The 24827-nt window shown below is 52.3% G+C and overlaps 9 protein-coding genes across 9 annotated transcripts; 3 read left to right on the top strand and 6 right to left on the bottom strand.

Moving 5' to 3' along the window:
- Positions 1-697: 697 nt before the first annotated feature.
- On the bottom strand, positions 698-2949 carry TGAM01_v210203 (hypothetical protein; the record flags this gene model as incomplete). Its single annotated transcript, XM_024550745.1, has 5 exons — positions 698-759; positions 871-2378; positions 2441-2489; positions 2584-2720; positions 2864-2949. The coding sequence occupies 5 exons, from the start codon at positions 2947-2949 to the stop codon at positions 698-700; spliced, it is 1842 nt and encodes a 613-aa protein (XP_024404509.1).
- Positions 2950-3829: 880 nt separating this feature from the next.
- TGAM01_v210202 (ribonuclease H2 subunit A) lies at positions 3830-4867 on the top strand (the record flags this gene model as incomplete). The annotated part of the gene is made up of 1 exon (XM_018808113.1): positions 3830-4867. The coding sequence occupies one exon, from the start codon at positions 3830-3832 to the stop codon at positions 4865-4867; it is 1038 nt and encodes a 345-aa protein (XP_018658648.1).
- Positions 4868-5225: 358 nt separating this feature from the next.
- Positions 5226-8008, bottom strand: TGAM01_v210201 (protein SEY1; the record flags this gene model as incomplete). The annotated part of the gene is made up of 4 exons (XM_018808112.1): positions 5226-5509; positions 5563-7292; positions 7389-7832; positions 7917-8008. 4 exons carry the CDS (start codon positions 8006-8008, stop codon positions 5226-5228), a joined length of 2550 nt encoding a protein of 849 aa, XP_018658647.1.
- A 986-nt stretch (positions 8009-8994) lies between these two features.
- On the bottom strand, positions 8995-10509 carry TGAM01_v210200 (hypothetical protein; the record flags this gene model as incomplete). Its single annotated transcript, XM_018808111.1, has 2 exons — positions 8995-9850; positions 9932-10509. 2 exons carry the CDS (start codon positions 10507-10509, stop codon positions 8995-8997), a joined length of 1434 nt encoding a protein of 477 aa, XP_018658646.1.
- Positions 10510-11503: 994 nt separating this feature from the next.
- Positions 11504-12222, bottom strand: TGAM01_v210199 (hypothetical protein; the record flags this gene model as incomplete). Its single annotated transcript, XM_024550744.1, has 3 exons — positions 11504-11656; positions 11727-12059; positions 12127-12222. 3 exons carry the CDS (start codon positions 12220-12222, stop codon positions 11504-11506), a joined length of 582 nt encoding a protein of 193 aa, XP_024404508.1.
- A 1043-nt stretch (positions 12223-13265) lies between these two features.
- On the top strand, positions 13266-14870 carry TGAM01_v210198 (hypothetical protein; the record flags this gene model as incomplete). Its single annotated transcript, XM_018808109.1, has 1 exon — positions 13266-14870. One exon carries the CDS (start codon positions 13266-13268, stop codon positions 14868-14870), a length of 1605 nt encoding a protein of 534 aa, XP_018658644.1.
- An 887-nt stretch (positions 14871-15757) lies between these two features.
- Positions 15758-17638, top strand: TGAM01_v210197 (melibiase; the record flags this gene model as incomplete). Its single annotated transcript, XM_018808108.2, has 5 exons — positions 15758-15853; positions 15943-16213; positions 16273-16484; positions 16615-16857; positions 16973-17638. 5 exons carry the CDS (start codon positions 15758-15760, stop codon positions 17636-17638), a joined length of 1488 nt encoding a protein of 495 aa, XP_018658643.1.
- Positions 17639-17932: 294 nt separating this feature from the next.
- On the bottom strand, positions 17933-19838 carry TGAM01_v210196 (hypothetical protein; the record flags this gene model as incomplete). Its single annotated transcript, XM_018808107.1, has 3 exons — positions 17933-18361; positions 18423-18873; positions 18949-19838. 3 exons carry the CDS (start codon positions 19836-19838, stop codon positions 17933-17935), a joined length of 1770 nt encoding a protein of 589 aa, XP_018658642.1.
- A 2068-nt stretch (positions 19839-21906) lies between these two features.
- On the bottom strand, positions 21907-24579 carry TGAM01_v210195 (mechanosensitive ion channel; the record flags this gene model as incomplete). The annotated part of the gene is made up of 1 exon (XM_018808106.1): positions 21907-24579. One exon carries the CDS (start codon positions 24577-24579, stop codon positions 21907-21909), a length of 2673 nt encoding a protein of 890 aa, XP_018658641.1.
- Positions 24580-24827: the final 248 nt, after the last annotated feature.

Genomic DNA, 24827 nt, shown 5'->3' with positions numbered 1-24827 from the left:
GTACTGTAATATATAGTAAATAAGCCACTATTCTGCCTCGTCACTTTCCACATATTATCTTCATATCCTTGCCTAAAGTCATTGCATGCATAGTAGATATGAATTACCACCGAAGGATTATACAAGTAAACAAGCACAATAGATATACGTCGTGCAAAGAGAAAGGAGAACTCAGCATGAAGAGAGAGAGAAAAGGCAAAAATGCACTGTGTTTTCAACATTCCAAATAAAGAAGCTTGCTATACATTATGAGAAAACAAATCCGCCAATTACTCCCTTTCTCCCGAAGCCCCTTCCTCGCTTTAATCCGTACAACAAATCCCGCCTTGCGCCTCTTTTCGAAGGATCAATACAAATGGAACAATGACACTCTTTTCCCCCCTATTCGCCCCTTTTCTGCACGTTTTCATCAACCAATCAATGGCAAGGACATAGAGAAAGAGAAAGAAGAAGGGGAAAAGACAACAAGAGGGTGGTACAGAGATTAGAGATGGTTTGAGAAGATTCGGTCAATTTTCACATGCTGTGAGCGTGGAAGAAAAGAAAAAAGAAAGGGTTACATCATGCGTGTGTGGTGTACCACAGTAAGAAGGTATGAAGATGGTCGGATGGTCGTGATGGTCATGACTGAGATGATATGTGATGTATGATTTGGAAATGGGGGGGGGGGAGGCCCCTGTTCATCATGCTCCTATGCTCATCTGCGAAGCTTCAAACTGTGAAGGTGATATTTCACAGGCTTGGCAAAAGAACACTCGACTGGGGTTGTCGTAGTCATTCGTAATGCTATAATAGTTGCCTGTTGAGATCCAAAAGTTAGAACTCTTCTTAGAACCATCTCACAGCAAGTTGAAAGGGGGAAAAGCTCACCTCTTGGCACAAACCACATACCGCCTGCCGATATGCGAAACTGCGCCTCGTTGATCGTCACCATGACCTTTCCGGTATGCACAAAAAAGACCATGTGCATTTTCCTCGAGTTCTTGGGCCGCTTCTCGCCCCCTGGAGGCAGATCGACCACGCCAGCACCCATAAACGGCATCGTCAACGTCTTTGCGAATCGGAACGTCGCATCACGAATCTCTGACGTCTGCACCGCTTTGGCTGAGATGGCGATGCGCTCGTCCGTTACTTGGACAGGCTCGTCGTCTGCGGGAGGGTGCTCCTCATGTTCGGTTTCCCATATTACAATCTCGCCCTCCACGGTGCCGGGGCTGACCTCCCATTCTTCATATTCTTCTTCCACCACGGGCTTTTTCGGTTTGGGCCGTCCTTTGCTCTTTGATGTAGTGGTCCTACTGCGGACCTCTTCTTCAGGCACACGAACAATCTCCTTGATGCTCGGTAAAACGAAACGGTCCTTGGCAAACATGTCCGCCTGCTCCTCATCTTCTCGGACCACCTGTTCGCCCCTCCAGTACTGAACCGGCCGGTAAGAGTGTCGTCCGGATCTTGTCTGCGTCATTGTGTCGTCCAGATCCTTGCGCAAAGATACCAGGCCTCGAGACTTGGGCATAGGCGGCCCGCGCTGCAGCGCCGCAAAGGAAGTTTCCCCAACGTCTCCATCTTCGTCTCCACCTGAGCCGGCATTCTTGGGCTTTCGTCCAGGGCGGCCTTTGGTCTTGGGCTCGGCTTTGGGCTTGCCCTTTGGCCCTTTTGATATTGGTACAACGATATTCCCTCGAGCAGGAGCAGCGTCTTTGCCTTTAGTTGAAGGTTTTGACTTTGATGAGCCGGCTTTGGCGGCTGTTGTGCGCTGCTTCTTTCGCGGTGCCGCATCCTCTTCTTCTTCTTCCTCTTCCTCCTCTTCAGATGGCTCTCGTGATTCTTCGGGGGTATCTTCGCGCGGGGACTTTCGTGGCGGTCCTCGCTTCTTCGATGACTGAGAGGACGATTTCTGATCTTGTTTTGCTGGCCGGCCCTTTTGTTTGGTACTAGGTGGCTCCTCTTGGGGCTCGTCCTGCTCTAGCTCCTCTTCTTCGGGCTCCTCTTCTTGCTGTTCAGGTTCTGATTCCTCTGAAGGTAGCCTCGCCGGAGCTCGCGTGGCAACTTTAGGCGCTTTGGGCTTCGATGGCGGAGCTTCCTTGGCTTGCTTACCGCGCTTCTTCTGTGGTGATAGCTGTGCTGAATCAACCATCATCATGGACTCCTCAGCCACATCGTCCACCGCCGCGTCGTTTTCGCTCACGCCCATGACGTCGTCCAACTCTTCCGACTCTGAATCTTCTAGTCGCCGTGAAACGCCATTGACCGCAGCCGCCTTGGGCTTTCCATTCGTCTTGGCGGCCGCTTTGTTTCCTGCTTTCCCTGAAAAGTCGAGCCTTCGAGCTGCTTTCTCAGCGCTAGGGTTGCGCGTCGGGGAAGATGATGTCGCATTTCTGTGACTGGTAAGCTGAGATTCGTTCTGAGAGACGACTAGATCGGGGGCTGGAATAAGTACTGGAAGCTGTGTCGGTTCTTAAGGACTGTTCGCGGCCCTGGTCCAGCACCTAGATTTCGTAGCAGATACGAGTTAGCCATGTTTTGCGCCGCGGAACAACCATCGCGCCCAGCGAATTCGCATAGCAAAGAAGCTCTGCTCACTTGATGATATCTCCATATCCTCGCTCCCAGACTCGTTCCGGGTCTCGGCATCGCCCGGCGACGAGAAAATGGCGTCCAGAGGCTGCATACCATGCTCATCGCGCTCGCCAGTGTCCTTCAAGAAGGCGCCTGTTTTCCTGTTCGCACCAAGATATCAGCGCTGCCCGCGTAGCCCACAGATTGTCAGATTCCGGCCGCAAACGCCGCTGGAAGCTTTGAGTTTGCTTTTTCGCTTTCGATTTCGTTCCCTCTTCTCTCCAGGATAAGCGTCCCAACGTACCGGCCTCGAACTCCAAGCTCATGGATAGCTTCGGGCTCAGCTGAGGAGTCGCCGCCTCTCCGCCCGCCGCCGCCGCCTCTAGGCATGATTTAAAAGATGGATATCGGATGTTTTCGATTTGGGAGAGAAAAAGAAGGGACCTCGAGGGCAAATTAATTGATGATAAAAAAGAAAGTCCCTCCAATTTATTCCTCCTCCTCCAGGAAATTGAAGGTTGCTCGCAGCTTCAATCGCAAAAAGCGACGCTAACAAGCTTCGTGTTTGCGCAGAGTTTCGGCTCAAGGTTTCGGCGACGCGCTTTTTTAGTGGCTGTTGACGTGTTTGACGGATGTCAAGCAGCAATGGAGAGCTCTCAATCTTCTAACGCTGTTACTTCACGCATGGGCGAATCAAGTAAATTTTTTAGGGCGGGGGTTTTGGGAGGTTGGGGAGAACAGAAGCATACATAGCTGGTAGATTCAATGGATCAATCAATCACTGCTATGCGCTGGCAGAAAGCTGCCGGGCTGAGGTATGTTGGCTCATAGGGCCGATTTTCCAGACGGCTTTTAGCGCGTGTTGCTAAGCTCCAGCGGCGAGCTTTACTGCATGAGGGTGCTGTATTGCGGGCTGCAGGTCCCGGCGTTGGCACCTGTTTAAGCGCAGCGCGTCCAGAGCAGTGAAAGACGCGTCGAGGGGCAGGATATCCATTACTTGTAGCACCATCAAGCATCTGCTAATTCGACTGTGGTGTCACCTCGAATAAGCACAAAGAGCAATACCGCGCAGCATTATGAAGCGTGCTATTAATTGGATGCTCATGTGCTAGAGACTCAGCTACGTTTATCACCAATTGCTTCGGACTCCTCTTAAAAGGCCACTACAGATCAGATCCTGCTTCAACACCATATTCCAGCATCGCCATCCCAAAGTCCACCCTCACTTCTACTCACTCAGCCTCGGTCTCTGCTTCACCAGCCCTTCACCATGGAAGAAGACGCTGCACCCGCCGCCGTCTCTTCTTCCTCCGGCACCTTCACTCCCCCTTCCGTCTCCGACCACCGCGATGCCCTCCTCTCCGGCGCCACCTTCTCCCACTTCTCGCCCATCCCGCCGTCTCTCCTCCCAACCGACCCGTCCGACCCGTCCTCAGCCCCGCCCTGCGTCCTCGGTGTCGACGAAGCCGGCCGCGGTCCCGTCCTCGGCCCCATGGTCTACGGCATCTTCTTCCTGCCGGCCGACATCTCGGATCCTCTCCTCCGGGACACGCACCACTTCGACGACTCCAAGGTGCTCTCCGCGGCGGTGCGGTCGCAGCTCATGGAGACGCTGTGCACGCCCGGGTCGGATCTGCACGAGTCCTGCGGCTGGGCCACGACGGCGCTTTCGGCGAGGGACATTGGCGCAAACATGATGAGGCCGGTGCAGTACAACCTCAACGCCCAGGCCATGGACGCCACCATGGACCTCATCAGGGCCGTGTACGCAAAGGGTGTCAACATCAAGGAAATTTACGTCGACACTATCGGCCCTCCTGCCTCGTACCAAGCCAAGCTCCAGCGCGTCTTCCCAACCGCCAAAGTCACCGTCGCCAAAAAGGCCGACAGTTTATATGCCTGCGTCAGTGCCGCTTCCGTCTGCGCAAAAGTCACCCGCGACGCAGCTCTTGAGAAGCTCTTCCACGCCCGCCAAGTCGCCACCGCTGCTGCCAACGGCGAGGAGGCCCCTGTGGAAGAGGGCACCATGGAATGGGGCTCGGGATATCCATCAGACTCCAAGACGTCAACGTGGTTGAGGAACAACATGCACCCCTTCTTTGGCTGGGGGCCCGAGTGCCGCTTTAGCTGGAGCACTGCCAAGGATATGCTGGAGGCCAAGGGCAACGGTGTCAAGGTTGAGTGGCCGGCTGACGAAGATGGCGAAACGAGCAGACTGACGGATTTTTTTGCATCAGGGGGCGAGGAGAAGCAGGGGAGTGAGCTGGCGTCCTGGTTTGGAACGCCAGCTAGCCAAGAAGCATTCTGAGAGAAGAGACTGGGAGTGGAAAAAACTACGGGTACGTTAGATTGATCCCAGGGTCATCATCATCTTGGATAAAGAGCATTGGCGTAATGAAACGGAATGACGGCTGGTTACATACATCACATGAAGCCTATGGTATGGAATGGACTCGGCGTTTGGTATATATATATGACTTTGAATAAATAAATCATCTTGTTTTATTTTTGTAGACATTAGTGGTATCCTATTTGCTTATCAATGCTATACGCTATTGTGCTATCAAAATCCGACAATGTCATAAGGGTTTGTACATGGAGGCGTTTTATTCTCGTCATATGCCGTCTATCAATTTACCATTTTATAACTTTTCCCCTTTACACATCTACATGTCATCCAGGCTTTCAGACTCGTTCTTCTTCTGTCCTCGGCTATCTAGCGTGTCCATGCTGATGTCGCTATCTTGCCTCGCCGGCATGGCCAGTGCTTGTCGCGCGGTGTCTGAGTTGGTAACAAACTCACGCAGTTGTTGCTTGGCAATGTCCATGCCCTGGTTGACGGCAGCGTTGCTCATCTGCATCATGGGGCCCAAGAGGTTGAGGTACCATGCGGTGTAGGTTCCTCCGCCGATCAGAATTAGAAGAATGAACATGAGCGGGTTGCGCAGGACTAAATCGCGAGTCAGCAAAGGTCAATGAATGTATAGACGCGAATAGACTTACCCATCCAGATTTCGTTCCAGCCGAGAACGAGAAGAAGCACGTAAAAGTACCACGGCACCTGGGTCATGCCGCCAATGGCACTTCGCTTGGCCTCGACATACACGCCATCGGCCGTCTTCTTGAAGCGCACGACCAAATCCTGTCGCTTGTTCTCGCTCAGCACCGTCATCTCCTCTTCAAGGCTCTTGCCCTCCTCTTCATCAACACCGCCAATCGGGGCAAGATCCTCTTCATCGCCAGCCTCGACTCCACTGGGCTGTGCGCCTATGAATTCGATCAATTCAGGCGCCTTCTGAGAAGACAGGAGCTTGAATTTGGAAAGAAGGGGAATGAGCGTGAGCGTAGACTCTCGTGCCTTTGTGTAAATGCCCTCGATATCATCTGTTGGCCTCCAGATTCGCGGCACACCGGCCTCGTCATATCGGAACTTGTCCTCAAAGTTCTCTCTAAGCTTCAAGAGGATGTTGCCCTCCATGACCTCCTCTTCAATTTTCTCTCGCAGTGCCGTCCAGCTCTTTCGTCGAAGGCGCCATAGGCCAACTTCAACCTCAGCATCGCTGGCATCGAAGCTCTTGGCTCTGTCGGCAAATCGTCCCTCAGCCTCGCGGACTACGTCAGTAAAGACATTCCAGATTCTGTCCCAAAGATCCTTTTCTGTCGCCGGCTTCTGGCCCTCTTCGGGAGCCCCTGAGCCTCCTCTACCGGATCCCAGTTTGTTGAATTCCAAGCCAACAGCATCGCCCAACCTTGACTTGACCCAACGCTCCACCCGTGTGGCCAGTCGTCGAATCTCATCCTTGCGGAGCTTGCCACTAACTTCATCGAGCTCAGCCTCAAATAGTTGCGATTGAGACACAAAGTTGGTCCACTCAACACCCTCAATCGCCAATCCGTCTACTTCCGCCTTGAAAATCTCGGTGGTCTTCTTCTTTTCGTTGGAAACAATCTCGGCAAATTCGTAGCCTCCGCCAGCCTTTTGCCCTGCCTTGACCTTGTTCGAAACGGCCTCGCTAAAGGCAGCGACACCTGCCTTGTGAGCTGCCGCGATTTGGCCCTGGTACAAGGTCTTGAGTCGCCCATCAACCTTGCTCTCCAGCTCCTGCTTCTTTCGAGAATAGACGCCCTTGTGGTATCGGCTAGCCTGGACCTCAAAGGCCTTGAAGCATTTCTCGCGGGCTTCACTGGCGGCAGCACCCAGATCAGGAAGCACAATGGGCTTGCCAAGCTTGGAAGCTTCAGCCTGCTTCTCCTCTAGTGGGGTCAAAACGGTGTCAAAAGCCAGAAGAACTTCTCGAGAAATCTCGTCGCATCGAAACTGGGCAAGGAGCTCTTGTTGAGTCGGAAGATCCAGATCCTTGTTGTTCACGATTTGGTCCCAAATACCCTCAGCATAGACGGACAATCCGTCCGCAGGGATTCGTCTGTGGTATTCGGGCAGAAGAATGCCACCCTCGAGCTCTGCGTTGCCATTTCGGTGCCCAGCGCTAAATCTTGCTCCAAGGTTCGCGACTTCACTCTCAAATTTTTCTCCCTGTAGGATCTTGTGAGGTAAAGCTGCAAAGCCAAAATCAAAGTAGTCTTCGATACGAGATTGCTCAAGGCCCTGTGGCTTGGAGATTGAGGACCAGATCTTGGTCAGATCTTGGATCAATGTGTTTTGGAGAGCAGACAAGGGAGTCACTCCGAGATGGTCTCGAATAACGAAGAATAGAAGAGATCGAGGGGCTGAGCTGTGGTAGGCCGTTAGCACGTGATAATGGCTTGGTATGCAGTGCAAGCCATGGATTTCTCGCGGCTTATCATGGTTAGGAGGGGGGAGCCTTTACTTTTTATCTTTCAAGAATAGCTGCATGTTGACTTCAAACACCGTCTTGAGCAAGCCCATGTTTGCTCCTTGGTACAAGCCAACCTGGTGCTCCCAAATATTGACCAGCAGGACTTCACTGGTGGCCAGTGCAAACAGGGCGCTCTTTCGCTCAAAGTCTTGGTCCTCTCCGCGCTCTCGGCCGTCAGTTCCTTCGACATCCATGACGAGGATGTTGTCTGCCATTTTGGTGCCTGAGCTAGTCTCCCGCTTGTTCTTGGACAGCCATATTCCCTTTGTTGTCTGACGACGCTCCGTCTCGGACATAACAGAGAAGGTGGTGCCGAAGAGGTGGTTCAGAAGGGTTGATTTTCCCGTAGACTGGGATCCAAAGACAGAGATGAGATGGTAGTTGAAGCCCGCTTCGGCAACATGCGTGGTCTGGAGATAATCGTTCAAGTTGGGGCTAGAGTGGCGAGGGATTTCGTATCAGCTTCTGATCTGTTTCTAACGTCCAATTACCAGATACAGGTGCTCTCGTAGAACATACTTGAACTCTTTTTCCTCGTCGATGACTTGGCAGCCATGTTCATAGTTGCCGTTCGCCGGCTGGTCGCCGACGGCGGAAAAGTGGCCATTCATCGTTGCTGCTACACACTTGAGAGCTTAGCAACACAAAGGCGGCATGAGCTTTCTGTAAGTGTCTGCAAAGACAATCGCTGTCCCAAAAACAAGCAATTGGACAGGAAATCGGATGACAGGGAGTGTCGAGAAGCTAAATAGGAGCGTGGGATGAAGCGATGAAAGCTAAATGACAATAGCATCGAGCTATGGCTTGAGTTATGACCACCTACGCTCTTCTGATCGAACCGAAAGTGGCACGGAGGGGGGTACCGTGACAAGCCACACGTGCGTCGCTCAGTGTGGCGCACAGCTGAGACTGCACGAAACGGCCAAGTTGGACCCCCCTTTTGATTGCAAGACATGTGGCTGGTGACCACTAGTACTTGGGCAAGCTGGGCTACAACAATGCAGATTCAGGCGTAACATCTCTTTCTCCGTCCTCCGTCATACGACGCGCCGTGAAACGTGATTCGTCAAGCTGTCAGTCGTTTTGCTAATGCCCAAGATATGCATGAATGTCCGGCGCTCTCCCGTCATGCCATGTCAAGGCCATGTGTTGAGCTCTTAGCAGTTGTGATTATGGCCAGTGCATACAATGGCCCCGTGGAATGGCCCAAGTGGCTCCTCTAGGCTGACGAGATTATGCTAGTGCAAAGTGTTGAGGCCTGAAAGAGGATATCTTGTTGCTGCCACTGGCTGGATATTCGGTACCTTATTCATTGTCTTTTGTCTACTACATATGCAGATATGCAGCCTGCAGCATTCTGCGTATTGCAAACAGTAGGTATTCTGCAATGCCACGCATGCTGGGCCGCTTTGCAGGCCCCAGTACATGCAGCTGTTTCAACGATGCACCCTACGTACATGTTCATATTGACAGCACAGCTTGCTAGCACAAGATGACGCCCGAGTGATGCAGTCACTTTTCTTTATTCTCTATGTGTCTGTCTATCTAACTTGCAAAGCAGTCACATAGTCGGGCTCTCTTCTCCGCCTATAGCTTCTCATACCCGAGACAGCGTCAAGAGGACGCTTTCGCCAGGTCCCAGGTTGGCCTTGACGCCGCTCTTCTGACTGCCCAGGTCCTTGTTGTTCCAAACGTCATGGACACGATAAGTTCCCTTGATCCCCAGGTCCTTCCATGAAGCTGAAACCAACTCGACATCGGTGCTGGTGCCGTTGAATCCTCCTTGGCCGAGGTCGGGGCCGTAGTTGGCGAGCACGACAACAGCTTGGCCGTTGGGAGCAGGTCCTGCGATCCAGGCCTGGAGTTGTTGGGAGTCTTGTCCACCGGTGCCGGGGTTGCGCGGCTGCATGGGATACTGTGCAGTAAAGGTGGCCACAGCCTGTGCCGCTTTGTTAGTTAGCAGGTTCACGCCAAACTTGTCGAGATTGGTGAGATCAGAGCCCAGGATCAGGTTGGCGCCTGCTCCGATGTAGTGCGTCATGACGGTCTGTCGCTGTGCGTCTGTGATACCGGAAGTTGTGGCGTTGTTGCCGACAAGAAGGTTATCCATGTCGGGGTAGATGTTTAAGTGGTCAAACAGCTGCAAGCCGGCAACGATAAATTGGCGGTAGTTATCAAAGGCTCGTTGAACAGTAGCCCACGATACAAACGACGGCTGACCGCTGTTGTTGAGGTCCTGGTCGGTTCTCATGGAATCGGCATTTGAGTTCCAAATGTTAAAATACTTTTGGGTCCGGTCAAGCTTCCAAGAAATGTCAAGGCGCATCTTGCGGCCAGCTTGCTTGATAGCCTTGTGCCATGCGATGACGGAGCCGCTTCCATCAGTAGGGAGCATTTGGCCATTATCAGGCGAGCCGGGAGTGACGAAGTCGAGTTTCACAAAATCGACTCCCCTAACAGCATCATTATCAAGTCAGTTCAAGTAGAGAGTGACAGCAACAGAGGAAAAGTAACAACATGCGCTTGGCACTTACCACGAAGCAAACAAATCCGCGCAAGAGTTGTGCCACAGCTGCGCGGCCGGCTGCGTGAAGTCGAAAATACATCTTACAAGACCCTCGTTACCATGGCAAACATCGCCAATCTTGACATCCGTGTGAATAATGGTCTTGTTGACATCTGCGAGGAAAGCACCTGGCACAATGTAGACGCCCATCTTCAGACCCTTGCTGTGAAGATGGTCTGCCAATTTGGGAATATCAAAGACCGTATCGTCGTAAATGATGCGGCCATACTCATCGCCGTTTCCTCCAACAGACCAACCCGAGTCCAAGCTGCAGGTGTCGTATCCAGGAAGACCGACCAGACGATCACACTGTTCAATGACATGCTCTTGATCAAATTTGAAACTGGGAAGAGTCAGGGGATTTGCTTGGATGCCGAATGAGTTCCACCCACGGGCAGAGCTGCGGAATCCATTGGGCGTTTCCTTGTAGGAGATGATCTTGAGTGGTGCTGCGCCTTGGTTTTGCGTCCGTTTGGCATTGGGAGCTGCCACGGCACCGGTTGCGCTCAACCCGAGCAGCAGCGCTGAAAAGAGGTTGCTTGCCATGATTGATATCTGCAATAGACGAAGCCAAATTTGTTTAAATGACAAAAAATGGGGAGAGGGTCTATGGCGAGTTAATATCTCTCTGAGAAGGTATCAATGGAGTTGAGTTGACGCACTGCAAGCCCTTGATCTAGAACATCCGTGCCAGATTTGAAAAGACACAGTCAAGCTCCAACGCAGCTATTTTATACCATTTCTCATTACGTATTATAATACTACTCTGCGAGCAGAAACGAATGTTCATGACTGCTCTTTGGACGGAATTAATCTATCCGGCGGTATGTTCTCGGCACCTCGCAGCGGAGGATTGCTCGGCTTCTGCACCTTACGCCAAGGCTTACTGAAAGACGAGAGGATCAAAGCTCCGTATAATGGCAGTGAATGTATGTTCTAGGCCACGATAATAGAGAAATAAGCTATGACGATTCCGCACTGTTGGGTTGCACCGATCTAATGCGGAGGTGAGTATGGGGAATTCCTGGGGTTCGATGCGGAGATGATGCTACCCCTGGAGTTGTTACCACCGGGGATTTAGCCATTCTGTGCCGTCTGGGGTACTGCTGAAGGCATCTTGGCCGCAACCACTACTAGATTTAGGGAGTTTAGTCGTGTTTGTCATTTGGCAATAATGCGATTTCTAGCCGACGGAAGCTATAAATCCAACTAAGAGGACTAATTGGGATGAAAGGGCAAAGGAACGGAAAAGCGCGGAGAGGTCTTGGACGGAAAAACCAGAGGCGGAAAAGCTTCGAGGCCATTTGCCGGGTGAAATGTTTGGCCGCCCAATCACGGCTAACTTTTCGCTGGAGGTATGGCTTTACGAGTGCTTCGTCCAGGTGTTTGATTCCGTTACGCAAGACCCAATTCCATCACCAGACAGAATCTTTGTTGAAACCGGGCCATGCCTGGGCTCAGTATACTCTAATCTATCTCATCATGCTCTTCAACTCGTCATTCAGGTGCCTTGAATACTTCCGACTCCTCAGCCAGGTCTCTATTTCATCTGGCTGAGGCTAAGAAACACTCCCCAGCCAAGCCCAGCAATGCTCCCAACGAGCTGTCGGTAGTCGAACGGCACGACAACCAAGTTCAGTAGGCAGACGAGTGGCCATACTCGATATCCCGCAAATAACATGGGCCAGAAGTCCTACAGCTCTCGATCAGTTCCTCTGGATCCCAATCTCATTAGACTTCGATGGGAGCCCTGCAATACTCACGCTTACAACGCTACTCAGGATACCGTCATAACTCTGAAGATTCATTTGGCCCATCAGGCAGATGAACAGGAGCGTGTTGACTGGTGCTCCAAGTCCTTGATCTAGGAAGAACTTGGCTGCCGTATTGGCAATGTTGAGCTTACCACCGGCCACTGCATCTTGAGGTGGAGATGGAGATGGTTTATCCTTCAGAATTTGGGCTTCTTCCTTTGGCTCTGTCGTGGTCGGAAAGGTTTGCTCCAGGAACTCCTGCCATCTATAGTTGGGAGGCGTTGTGAGCACCGTGTATACGATGAAGCGCAGTATGGAAGATACATCAATCTCATCGACAGCCTTGCAGACGAAGACCGGGCTATTAGCAATGCCATCCAACAATGAATCTCACAACATTCCCACTAACCCCTTTGCGATACGCCAAAATGCCTTGAGCAAATACCCCGGACAATGCGTTTAGCACAGTGGCCTGAACAGTTGCGGTGGTGACTTTGGAATCCATTGCATCGATAGCTCGACTCTTCTTGTTTTTTTAGCTGCGCTATTCGAGACTATTCGAGAGAAACAAATCGCCAACCAGTCTTACAACGGATTCTCGAATGTGTACGGTTCCCAAAGGGGGCACTCCCGGAGAACAAAGGCTTCTACCAAGTGTCTCTATTCTCCGTGAGATACCCCGAGATATCATTGCTGCCCCCGGATCTATTGGTCGTGTCGCCATTCAGGTGCTAGAGGGGCATCACGGGTACTTTGGGCTTGCTACCGTCATGATACATCCAGTTTGAGTTCGGCAATACTTCCGAAGCCGACTGTTATAATGCTTGCAGCAGGCATATGTCGCATGATCGCCTTGGGGGCGTGCCATACTCAGACCCAGCTAGCTGGGCTTATTGGACGACCTCAACACAGAATTACGCAGGATTGCATAAAGAAATCCAAAAGGGGAAATTATCGGCGCACGAACTCTGCTATGCGAATCAAATCACCAGCACCTCCATGCCTATGCAGACTGTACTCGTTTACCGCCAAAGAATAGTCGGCCCGGGGTAAATACTCCATGCTTTTTACAAGGCTGGCTTGACCCTGGTAGGGAATGGCCAATTGCGGGGTGGAACAGATGAGCCGTGTTGCAACACCCATGTAAGCTGATTCGACGAAAGCAAAGAACTTTTTTTCTTCTGGCAGCAGAAACAAGGTCTCTTTGGTATCGCTCCGGATGAAGAGGAAGAGCTAGTCGCTATTGAGGCTGTATTCCTATGAGGTGTGGCAAGTTGGCGAGTCTATAAAGCAGGGCATCGTCACGATGTTTGTGCTTCTTCCTTGACATTTGGCTGGTGCCACCGAAAACGGGTGAGACAAGGTATCACATCGGCCAAGATAAGACTAAGACTTGCATAGTCTTTTCTTGCGTCTCGCTTACCGACATTTATAAGCTCTTTGCTTCTTTCTTTTCTTATTCTTCTTTTTTACTCTTGCATATAAGGAGGACTCTACTTTCGATCGCCCAGATTCTCCACCATAAAACGTGGCCGCCAAAACGCCATCATGGAGAAGTCAAATCTGGGGGTGACCCACACAGAAGATCTTCCTATTGAAGGCGATGAGAAATACAATATCAACGAAATCACAGACAAGGCGAAGCAGGGCGCTGAGGCCGAGCATAATCTGGCTCCCCTCCAGGCCCTCCGCCTCTATCCCAAAGCCATCTTCTGGTGTCTAGTTGTGTCCGCCTGTGTCATCATGGAGGGCTACGACACCAATCTCCTAGGCAACTTTTACGCATATCCCGAATTTGCCAAGAAATACGGCAAATTCAACGAGGGTTCTGGCAACTACCAGCTTACGGCTCCTTGGCAGGCTGGCCTGGGCAATGCTTCCGGCGTTGGCTCCTTCTTTGGCACGCTTCTCAATGGCTATCTCGTAATGAAGTTTGGCCATGTGCGAGTTATCCTGGCCTCTCTTGTGGCGTTGAGCGCATTTATCTTCATCGTCTTCTTTGCGCCAAACACCAAGGTTCTCCTGGTCGGTGAGCTTCTGTGTGGCCTTCCTTGGGGTATCTTTGCCACGACTGCCCCGGCGTATGCCTCCGAGGTTCTACCAATGACTCTGCGAGTGTATCTAACCAGCTGGACGAACATGTGCTTTATCATTGGACAGCTTATCTCAGCGGGCATCATGGCTGGCCTCGTCAACAACACAACTGAGTGGTCGTACAGAGTGCCTTTTGCCATTCAATGGTTTTGGCCAGTTGTTTTATTCCCCATCATCTGGTTTGCTCCAGACTCGCCTTGGCATCTCGTCCGCCAGGGACGTCACGAGGAGGCCAAGGAGTCGTTGAGAAAGCTACGCTCAAACCCTTCTGAAGAAGAGCTGCAGGAGAGCCTCAACTTAATCATCTACACCAACAACCTAGAGGAGCAGTTAGAGGTGGGCACATCCTACTGGGACTGTTTCAAGGGCTTTGAACTTCGCCGAACAGAGATTGCCTGCGTTGTGTTTGCCGGTCAAGTGCTCTCAGGCCTCAACTTTGCCTACAACTCGACCTACTTCTTCCAACAGGTTGGCCTCACCACAGCCCAGACCTACCACCTCAACGTCGGTGGAAACGGCATGGCTCTGTTCGGCACCATTGTTTCTTGGATCTTCGTCATGCCGTATGTCGGACGCCGCACCGCGTATGTCACTGGCATGTTTATCATGTCAATCATTCTAATCATCATTGGTGGCCTTAACGCCAAGACTAGTGACCACAGCATCGGCATGGCTCAGGCTGTGTTGACCCTCATCTGGACTTTTGTCTTCCAGCTCTCCGCCGGACAGCTTGGCTGGGCATTGCCAGCAGAGCTCGGGTCCACGCGCCTTCGTCAAAAGACTGTGTGTTTGGCTCGCAATGCGTACGCTATTACTAGTATCATCGCCGGCGTCCTGCAGCCGTACTTTATGAACCCAACTGAGTGGAATCTCAAGGGCTACACGGGCTTTGTTTGGGGAGGTACTGCCTTTATCACCTTTATTTGGGCGTACTTTCGGCTGCCAGAATCCAAGGACCGAACTTATGAGGAGTTGGATATTTTGTTTGCGAGAAGAGTGCCGGCGCGGAAATTTGCGAGCTACAAGATTGACGCTTTTCAGAACGATGCTCTGCCATGAGGGATGAACAGGTGGAAGGCACCATGTCTATGCTGGTATTGTGGAAGATGTTTGTGTAGTAGAGCTATGCTAATGAGGAATGAATTATTCAATTTTAGGTGCTTTTGCCTTTTGCAAGAACAATGAAGCAGACGCAAAAATGATATCCAGTGTACTGTTCTAAGAAATGACTTCCAGAATCGCCAGTGTCGACTAGCACGCTGTGTGACTAGAAAAAGCCTTCGGGTCTTTTATATTTGGACAGACTTGGCTTCGGCCAACTCTACCCCAGATTTGCTTTTTTCAGCAATGTTACCTAGTAGAATCTAGTACCTTGTTATTGCACTAGGATCTCACTAACAAGGCATGTCTCCCCAGATCTCTTAGCTTAAATCTGCAATATCCAGGCCATGTGGAGTCGCCAGCTTTTGTTCCGAATAAACTCCCACGGGATCCCACCCAATCTCTATTGACGATAAATTCCCCTAACAGTGGTTTCATCTACGAATCACAGACGCCTCCGATTAATTGACCGCAACGAACGGCAGCGGGGAAAATTGGAGGTGAGAATGATATGGAGAATAGCATGAGAGCTTTGACTGCTGCCTGATAACAGCTTCTTGGTGTCGTTATCTCTTCTTTGTAGGGTTTTTGAGCATATCAGTGAAAGCAGTACGGCTTTTTGCCTTTCGATACACAAATGGCCTCCCTGAATTAGATAGTGGGTGGAGGTGGGATTGGTTATATTATATCAGCGACGCAGTCATAAACCGGAGATTCCGTTTCCCCTCCTCCTCCTACTTATTTTCATCTCCTTTCCCCGTCGGCTCTTCTCGTCTTTTACCATTGGATTTGCTCTCTCTTTTCTTCATTCTCTTTTTACGTGGTCTCAATACAGTCACAAAAAGATGAGGTTTCCAACGGAAGGGCTCCTCGTTGCCCTCTCCGCAAGCGGCGTTCGAGCCGCCAGAAACGGGCTGGCGAGAACTCCTCAGATGGGATGGGTATGTAACTGTTCAAACGTTTATCACTCTCTTTATACTTGTGATAAGATCAAGGAAGAACAAGACTCATGTGGAATCTTCATCAACAGAACAACTGGAACACATTTGCCTGCTCCGTCTCCTCCACCCTCCTCCTCGACACCTCCAAGCTACTCACGGAATACGGCCTGCAAGACTTGGGCTACAAATACGTCGTGCTAGACGACTGCTGGTCCTCCGGCCGAGACGACAACGGCAAGCTCGTGGCCGACAGCGACAAGTTTCCCGACGGGATGGGCGCCGTGGCGGATGCGCTGCACGAGCAGGGGTTCCTGTTTGGCATGTACTCGAGCGCGGGCGAGATGACGTGCGCACGATATGGTGAGAAGAGACCTCGAAAAAGGGTTCAAGTTGCTGATAAGGTAACGACGGAAATATAGCCGGATCGCTCGACTACGAAGAGGCCGACGCGCAGAGCTTCGCCGACTGGGGCGTCGACTACCTCAAGTACGACAACTGCTACCACATGGGTCGCTTCGGCACGCCGCTCGTGTCATTTAACCGCTTCAACGCCATGGCCGAGGCCATCAAGAAGACGGGACGGTCCATCCTGTACAGCCTGTGCAGCTGGGGCGAGGACTATGTCCACACTGTAAGCCAATCAAGACCAACTTCACCCCCCCTCACTTGTATACGCGCACCAATGCGAGAGAAGAGAAGACGAAGAAGACGAAGAAGACGGAGAGACAGGAAGGCTAATTCCCCGTCGCACAATGGGATAGTGGGGAGGATCCATTGCCAATTCATGGCGCATCTCGGGCGACATCTACGACTCGTTTGCGCGTCCCGACGACCTGTGCTCGTGCACCAATGCCGCCGACCCGGAATGCATCGCGCCCGGCACGCACTGCTCCGTGCTGGCCATCATCAACAAGGTGGCGCCGTACATTGATCGGGGGCTGCCGGGGGGGTGGAACGACCTGGACATGCTCGAGGTTGGCCACGGCGGCATGACTGAAGAAGAGGTGAGCAACAACACAGCGGCTTGGAGTAATGTAGCATCTCCATGTTGTTGAAGAGAGAATTCGGGGGAAGCACAGCTCAAGATTCCACTTACACGGGACTAACTCTGTGACACAGTACAAAGCGCACTTCTCCATGTGGGCGGCCCTCAAGTCCCCCCTGCTCCTCGGCAACGACCTGCGCTCCATGACGGCCTCGTCGCTCGCCATCGTCAACAACCCCGCCATCATCGCCCTCAACCAGGACCCCCGCGGCCGCGCCGTCCAGCGCATCCAGCGCAATCTCGACGTGCCGGTGGACCGCCACGGCGTCGGCGAGGCGCACGTCTGGAGCGGGCCGCTGGCCAACGGCGACCAGGTCGTCATCTTCCTCAACGCCGCCGATGCGGACCTCGACATGGCCGCCGCGCTCGAGGACATCTTCATCATGGACGGCGTGGGCACCGCCCCACAGATCCGGCAGGACTGGGCCATTCATGACCTGTGGGGCAATTCTGCGCGCATGAGCACCGATGACGCCCAGGCGCTGCTGGATGCCAAGGGCGCGGACGCGAGGAGGGAGTTTTTGCGGAGCAAGGTCGACTGGTACAATGCTACGGAGGTGCCCTACGCCGAGGGATTGGAGCGGCGAGATTCGAGGTTGTTTGGTGAGCGGATCGGTACTGTTGAGGCGGGCGGCGAGATCAAGGTGCGTGTGCAGAGACATTCTGCAAAGGTGTTTAGACTGCAGAGCATTAGCGGGCAAGATTCTGCGAGGAAGAGTCTTTTGAGGGATGAGCTATGAAATAGTGAAGAAAGCTGGATGGGCAGCCAGTTCGGGGTTTCACTCATTGAAACGGAAAGAGAGAGCGAGATGAGTATTCCAATGATTAGAGAAGAACATCTCTGTTTGATTTGCGAGAGTTGACAGAAACCGCACAGGCATCATAAAGCATATACATAGACATAACTCATAGAACATTAATCGCTCCGCAGTAATTCCCACCATGACCAAGAAAAGAATAATCCGTCTCTCCAAAAAAAAGTATCCAAAAGGAAGGAAAAAGACACGCTTGAGGCATGAATCCAGATGTGAATCTTATGCAATATCCACCTGTCCTGCTATATGCACCTGCTCAGCGTCAAACGGCGAATCGTCACACGAGAGCGTCATAAACGATGCCGCGCCAGGCTCCAGCATTGTCAAATCGCATGCATCTTGCCAGCTTCCCGTACTGCTCGACGACTCGTCTCCCTGTGTAGCCAAGTCCCCCACAGTCTCTGGTACCTCCTCCAGAAGTGCCGGCCAGTGGACGTCGATGCTGGCAATGGGGTTTGAAAAGCCGAGAATCATTTCAGAATGCTTGAGGAGCTTCGGTAATAAGTGAGATTGACATCCGCGGATGCGGCCGAGGAACTTGGTCACTGAGACTAGGAGATCCTGGGGTCCGAATTCGAAAGATGGCATGGGTGAAGCAGACATGGAGGCATCTGCGAGACTCATTCCAATGTCAAAGAGTTTTTGTTCCTTCAAGTCATAGATAGTCAGCTTTCAATTATTAGCCTCGCATTTCTCATGGAAAACTTACAATAGCGATTCCATGACAGTCCTTTGAGCTTTGGCTCACAGACCCCAACGCCTTCATGATGGACTTGCCAGCATCAAACGGCAAACCAAGCGCAGGCACCAGGCCCTGCCCGTACACAAGATTCGGCTTGGAACCAAAGGCAAGCCGCCACATGGACACGCGGAGCCACTGCTGCGTGACGAGCGTGTCGAATCTCTGGCTTTCCATGACGGATTCTGCCGGCTGCACGGCGGAGAGCTTGTTGCTTATCGAATGGCTGAGGGCGACGCCCTGTGGCTGGCATCCGTCGGTATGAGGCTGCCACTCGTAGAGAGAGCACGGCAGCAGCTCGAAGAGGCGGACGTGGTTTACAAAGTCGTGCATGACAATGGGGCAGTCTGAGTCGACAATCTGTGGCTTTGAGATTGTGTTTCGCAGCATCACTGGCCGTCGGTGTTGAAGAGCATATGTCCTGTAACGATTTGTAGATTAGTCTCCAAAGCTTCGTATACATAAATAAAAGGCCAACATGCTCAAAACAGCTCACCTCTCCGTCACAAACAACAACCAAAATATCCGCCGTCTCATTTCCCGCTCGTTCTCTGAGAGGTTGCCATAAGCCGACTCGCTGTGCAGCCCTATCGACAGAGCCAGAGATATCGCCTGATTCAAGTAAAACCAGGCATGTGAGTGCTTTTCCAGATTTCCGTAGCCCGCAAAGAGGAAGAAAGAGGTCAACAGCGTGTCCAGGCTCAAGTCATCCACCACGTTGAACTGCAACCGGGCCTGCTCAGCAGCGGCCAGCAGCGCCTCGCCCGTGAGAGGCGAGTCCAGAGAGGTGTTGATGCCAACTGAAGTTTCATCATACTCTTCTGCGTTATCCAACTTTAGCTGAATCCGCGTTGCGGCACAGAGAGACAGCAGAAAGGCATAACGCGAAGGAGACAGCTCGTCCAGGCGCAGCGAGTCCGCCAGAAGCTCCCTGTCGTTGATGACGGGCATGATGGGGAACAAGTGCTTCATAAACACCTGCACATGCGCCGCCAGGGCCACCGCCAGTCTCTGCTTGTCATGCTCCGTGGCGATCCCCGACGCAGACGCAAGAGCCAAGAGCGGATTGTGCTGCCCGCCAGATCCTGCTGCTCCGCGACTCCTATTCGATTCCTCCAGGGCGTTGAACTGGATCTGCGTCGCCGGCGTGCTGACGTCGAAGTGGTTCTTATCCGGCTCCGTGAGGCCCTGCCTGATCTGCGACAATCGACGGCCTTTGCCTCCTCGCGGTCCTTTGCGGCGAAGCGTGTGCAAGTAGCGGCAGGGAATGGACGAGACGACGCAGTTGCTGCAGGGCAGGCCGCGATCGCACTTCATCTTGCGGAAGCGGCAGTTGTCGCAGACTTGCTGCGGCGGCTTCTGCGTGGGGGGCGCCGTGGTCGACATCGTGTAAGACTATCAAAGTAAGACTATCAAAAGGCGATAAATAGAGGCGGTGTTGAAAGTGAGATGAAGATGCAACAACAACAGCTATAAAGGCAGCTGTGCAATGTACGGCAGCTCTCTCTCTCTCTCTCTCTCTCTCTCCTATATCGGACAATTACTTGAATTCTCCAGATCACCAAGCACAAAGCAGCCAGCTCAATCCCCAGACTCGCAATTGGCAGTCAGTAAAGGCCCTTTTGCGAGAAGCAAGAGTTGAAGTCGAAAGACGATATCCACAGAAGCTTGAAAGACAAGAAAATACTGTCTCAAGGTAAACGATTCTCCTCCTAAACCAGCCCTAACAAGGCAAAAGAAGAAAACAGAAGGCAAAAACAAGAGCTTCCTTTTCCCGACGGCTCACTTTCCACAGCTTGTCAGGTCAGGCCAGCGTCGCAGTGCATCTCACACGCCACCCCCGCAGCGTTACCGAAATGCAACCATCGCCTTTCACCTCTCGCTTTTCCCCCTTCCGCTAGACTTGATGTTTTTTTCTTCTTCCCTAGTTTAGGTGACTGCTACCTGTCTAGGCACGTTTGCCCAGCTTTCTCCAATAAATGCAACGCGTTCACCGTTTCGGCCAAGACAAACCTTTTCCGACGCTCCAGTCCAAGTAAGTGCTGATGGTAGTGGGGGGAAAGCGGCAGCTCTAGGAAAAACAGGGCTGCTTCGACTAGCTTTTTGGGGAAATACTCGGGTTTCCCAGCCGTAGATTATAGGCCTAACGGCGAGCCAAAGCCCAATTCGCAGTGCGGAGAAAGATGCTTCTGCGGGGGTGGCTCTGCTTTGCCAATTGGACCTCTGCTGGACACATGCAAACATGGGCTTCCGGATCGTGGGCCCAGGGGTACGCCGAGCCGGAGCGGCGATCCAGAGCCGTTTTGGTGGTGTGAGCGTGCAGGGGCATATGTCATCCTACATTGCGGTGTTGGTAGTACATAGAAGCAGTAATAGTAAACTGTGGAAAAACTATGAGGGTAGGGAATCGGAAAAGCATTCCAGCTATACACGATTCATCCGGCCAAGGGGAAAACATCCCAGACTCGGTAGCCGCCATCCGTCTTGCAGCTCTACTTCGCGGCATGGATGATGCTTCCAGGTTGAGTCATGTGAGTGGAAGATTCAAAGTCGTGTGGTTGTGCGTTCCAGAGCTTAGTCACTTCCTGCAATGCACCTCGGCTGACTAGCTCATCTTGGATACCGCCAAGCAATATTTACAATATGCTTACTTCGATAGCACCTTGCTTGGGTGCCTGTCTCCTATCCCTTAATCTCTGGGCTGACTGCTTGATAGGATACTTGGAATACGATACGAGAGACAGGGGACATGAGTAATCAAGGTATACAGCAGCCATATCTATCTTCGTCAGAAGAATTCGTTCAGGATTAATCACAACAAAACATCACATCAAGACATCACTTATCCAAAGTAAAACAGAGTCGAGCTGGCCAGGCATAATCGGCAAGTCTATTGCTATGTAAAGCCATATCTGAGAGGAGGTGTAAGTGACAAAAGGAGATGAAGTGAATGTGTCTGTGGGGGGCTGAGAGAGTAATAAAAAAAGCTAGTATGTAGTGTAAAAAAGAGTTCATGCAAAAGATGCTGCAGGGCCGGCACGCCAGCCTCAGCGCCTTGATTCCCGAAAATTCTAATTCAATCCAAAGAAACCCGAATTTTGATCATGCTTTTTTCCTCCACTCCCTCCATGATGAAATATAAGACAAGAATAAACCGATTTCCGCCCTTCGTTGTACTCATAAGCGTACAGCAGGGCTCGTTGTGAACGCAATATAAAAAATCATGAACCACCTGTCCCAGTGTTTTTTTGGTTTTGTATCAAAACAAATCAAAATTACAAGTACCGAAATAAAGAAACAAGAAATTGTGCAAGCCTCACTCGCTGTGAACACTTATACGCATCACAGTGGTGGTCTTCCAATCTGAACAAACTGCTCAAGTCTTCGTAGCTTGCCGCGAGACTGAGTGTTTTGGCTCCTCAGCTAGGTGCCTTCCCATGGGAATGGGACAGGATTACACCTCGTGGTGAGGGTTGCTGGTTGTCGATCCTCGTTGGCGTCGACCGACGCTAAGGCCTCGGCCAGGGACTTGAACCGAGGGGTGCAGGTGGAGTGTGTCCTCGTTGTTGCGGCTCACATCGAAGCTGGGGCCCCGGTAGCTGGACTGGCGACCAACAGACGTTCCCTCCTCCTGATGAGCGCCAAACTGAGATCCTGGGACTCCAGTTTGGGCCTCCTCATCATAGGTCTGGATTCTAGGGCTTGTGGGGAATGTTCCATTGTTGCTGTCCGAAGGTGTAAGTCCGGTCAGGCCCTCGCCCGCTCGTCGGCGGCCGCCATGCTGGCTGCTCTCCTTCCTCAGAAGATCCGGTTGGTCGCCTGGGTCTCTGGATGCGATTGAGCGGTTATCAGTATCCCATACACCCATGGTTTCGACGGCGAGGTTTCGGTTCGTATTGAGCGCAGAGGCTGCATTCTTCTCCGACTGCATCTGCTCCTCTGGGGTCTGGTGCATTGTCGGTACCATGCGCCCGGCATCGGTTGCCTGGGCTGCCTTGTCCCGACTCTCAGCAGCCCAGGCGTCGGTCACGGCCACAGAGTAAGTAGGATTGGTGGGCCCACCGAGAGCCTCGCCACCGCCGCCAGGAGCAAGGATGGGAACCTTCTTCATAGCAATGGCCAGAGCACACATGAACTTGGAGCGGCGAGTGGCTCGGACGCGGTCGTTGTGCCAGTTGGACTTGTGCTTGATGACGAGTTTGAGAGTCAACTTGTCAAGGTTATTGACACCGCCAACGCCAATGCTGAAGTCGGGATGGAAGTCTCGAGCGTTCTCGGGGGCGCGAACAAAGTTCTCCATCTCCTGGCGAAGCAGCTCGATGTCCTCAAAAGAGGTGTCAAAAGAGACGTCGACGGTGAAGCTCTCCGACATGGCCTTGCTTCGGGTAATGTTTTCAATCCAGAGGTTGTTCAATACAATGTTGGGAACCTGGGACACCTGCATCCTATCGGTGCGCGTGAAAACGGTGTACAGGAGGGAAATGCGGTCGACAAGCATCTGCGTGCCGGAAATCTCGATACGGTCGCCGACATCGTAGGGGTGCTTGACGAAAAGAAAGATGCAGGAACCAAGGAACTCTTGAGTGGTAACGGCAAAGACAAAGGAAAGAGATAAAAGAGCGGTTCCAGCGGTGGCAATGGTTGTCAGAAGGCTACTGTTGAAGAAGGACAGGAAGATGAAAACAGTGATCAGTAACACTACGAACAGCAAGACCTTATCAAATGCTGTTAGGGCCTGACCAATGTCCTTCATGCCTTCGGCAATAGCCTTTCGCTCTTTGCCCATCTCCACAACTTTACGCAGCATCTCCTCGAGACTGATGTCTCCGTTGGCGTCAGTGTCAATGGCCTCAAAGGCCTCTTCGGCCTCTGCCTTGTACGCCGGTCCAAGAACCTCTTCCACGTCGTCGGGGTAGAGCGCGTCCCGGCCCTCGATGACAAAGGACATCCAGAGACGTCTAGCCAGGGCCTCGGAGGATCGCTTCTTCTCCAGGGCTTCAATGACAATGGAGTGGGCTGAATTGGGGTTGAAGACGTGCTTGCCCGTGATTTCACTGGCAAGGTTGCCAAAGACGGATGTCACCTTGTCACCAAATCGGCTGACGTCGCCAATGATCCTCGCAGGAGCAACACCACCCACGGCAGACTTGCCTGCTTTGCGTCGAAGCATCATCTCGATACTATCTTCGATGATATAATCTTCTTCGGCAAATTCAGGGCAGTACATGGGGAAGAGTGTTCGAGAGGCGTCATACAAAAGACCCAAGAGGTGGATTTCCCGCTTGGAGTCTTTGATGCGGTTGTCAAAGGATCGCTGATGATACGACACACCAATCAGCTGGACAATGGCCTTTTCGCCAAGAAGGATGGCAGAAGACACAAAGGAGGCACCAAGCACACGCTCCAGGTTGACGACCCAGGAAATTCCATCAGAGTAGGCCTGGGCAAAGATGGTCTTGAAAGTGAGCCACGAAGCCAGGCCCCAGAAGAAGATGGAGATGACAATGGTCAGGTTGCTCAGGACGGTGGCGTACTTGCGAGTGCCGGCGCTGACGATGCCGCAGAAGAACATGAAGACGTGGGGGAGAAACCAGACACACATCTTGACGCCCCAGAGGGACAGCCAGGATATTTGAATCCAGAGAAAGAGGTAGAACAGAGGGGGGCCGTGGGCGCCGGCGTTGGTGCCGAGGCGGATGTCGTTTTTGTGGCCGGTAAGGGGGAGCACAATCAGAGGGACTGCCAGCAGGATGCCGACGGGGACGACGTAGACCATGTATCGCGTGATGACTGAGAAGCCGATGATCTTGGCGTACAGGCGGCCCATGGCGTTCATGCTGACGTCCTCGCCGGTCTGTCTGCGCTTGAGGCTCTCGTCGTCCATCCTCCGTCGACGGCCGGCATGGCGGTGGTGCGCGCCATGCTTCTCATTGTGCTCGTCGTTGCTGTAGGCATTGAGCATCGGCCTTCTGGCCCCCGTAGTGGAAGCGCTGCTCTTGACGGTGGTCAAGGGGGCCAGAGGGATGCCGCCGGGATTGTCGTTGTCCATGTCGCGGGAATCGCCTCCTCCGAGGGGGATGAATCCAGTTGAGCTCCGAGAGGCGCGAGAGGATTGCCTATTCGCCATGTGAAAATTTCCCCTGGGCTGCGACAGGTGCCGAGCAAAGGATGAGTTGGGTAGCGCGCGCTGTTTATATACCAGGAGAGCTATAAATAGGCTGGATATGCACGCGGCTGTGGTGTGGTGTGGTGTTGCGACTTAATGAAGCTAACAGAAGACTAAGGCTTCTTGTTCCTGCGTCTTTCTTTTTCTAGAACAAGAAGATTACAAGGATAGCCCAAATGCTTTGTTTAAAGCTCAGAATATCCACACGG

This window comes from Trichoderma gamsii (genome assembly GCF_001481775.2).
Source record: "Trichoderma gamsii strain T6085 chromosome Unknown Scaffold_58.2, whole genome shotgun sequence".
In the NCBI taxonomy this organism is placed as follows: domain Eukaryota; kingdom Fungi; phylum Ascomycota; class Sordariomycetes; order Hypocreales; family Hypocreaceae; genus Trichoderma; species Trichoderma gamsii.
Note: the sequence above shows the minus strand (reverse complement) of the source record. Positions and strands in the feature narration are given on the sequence as shown.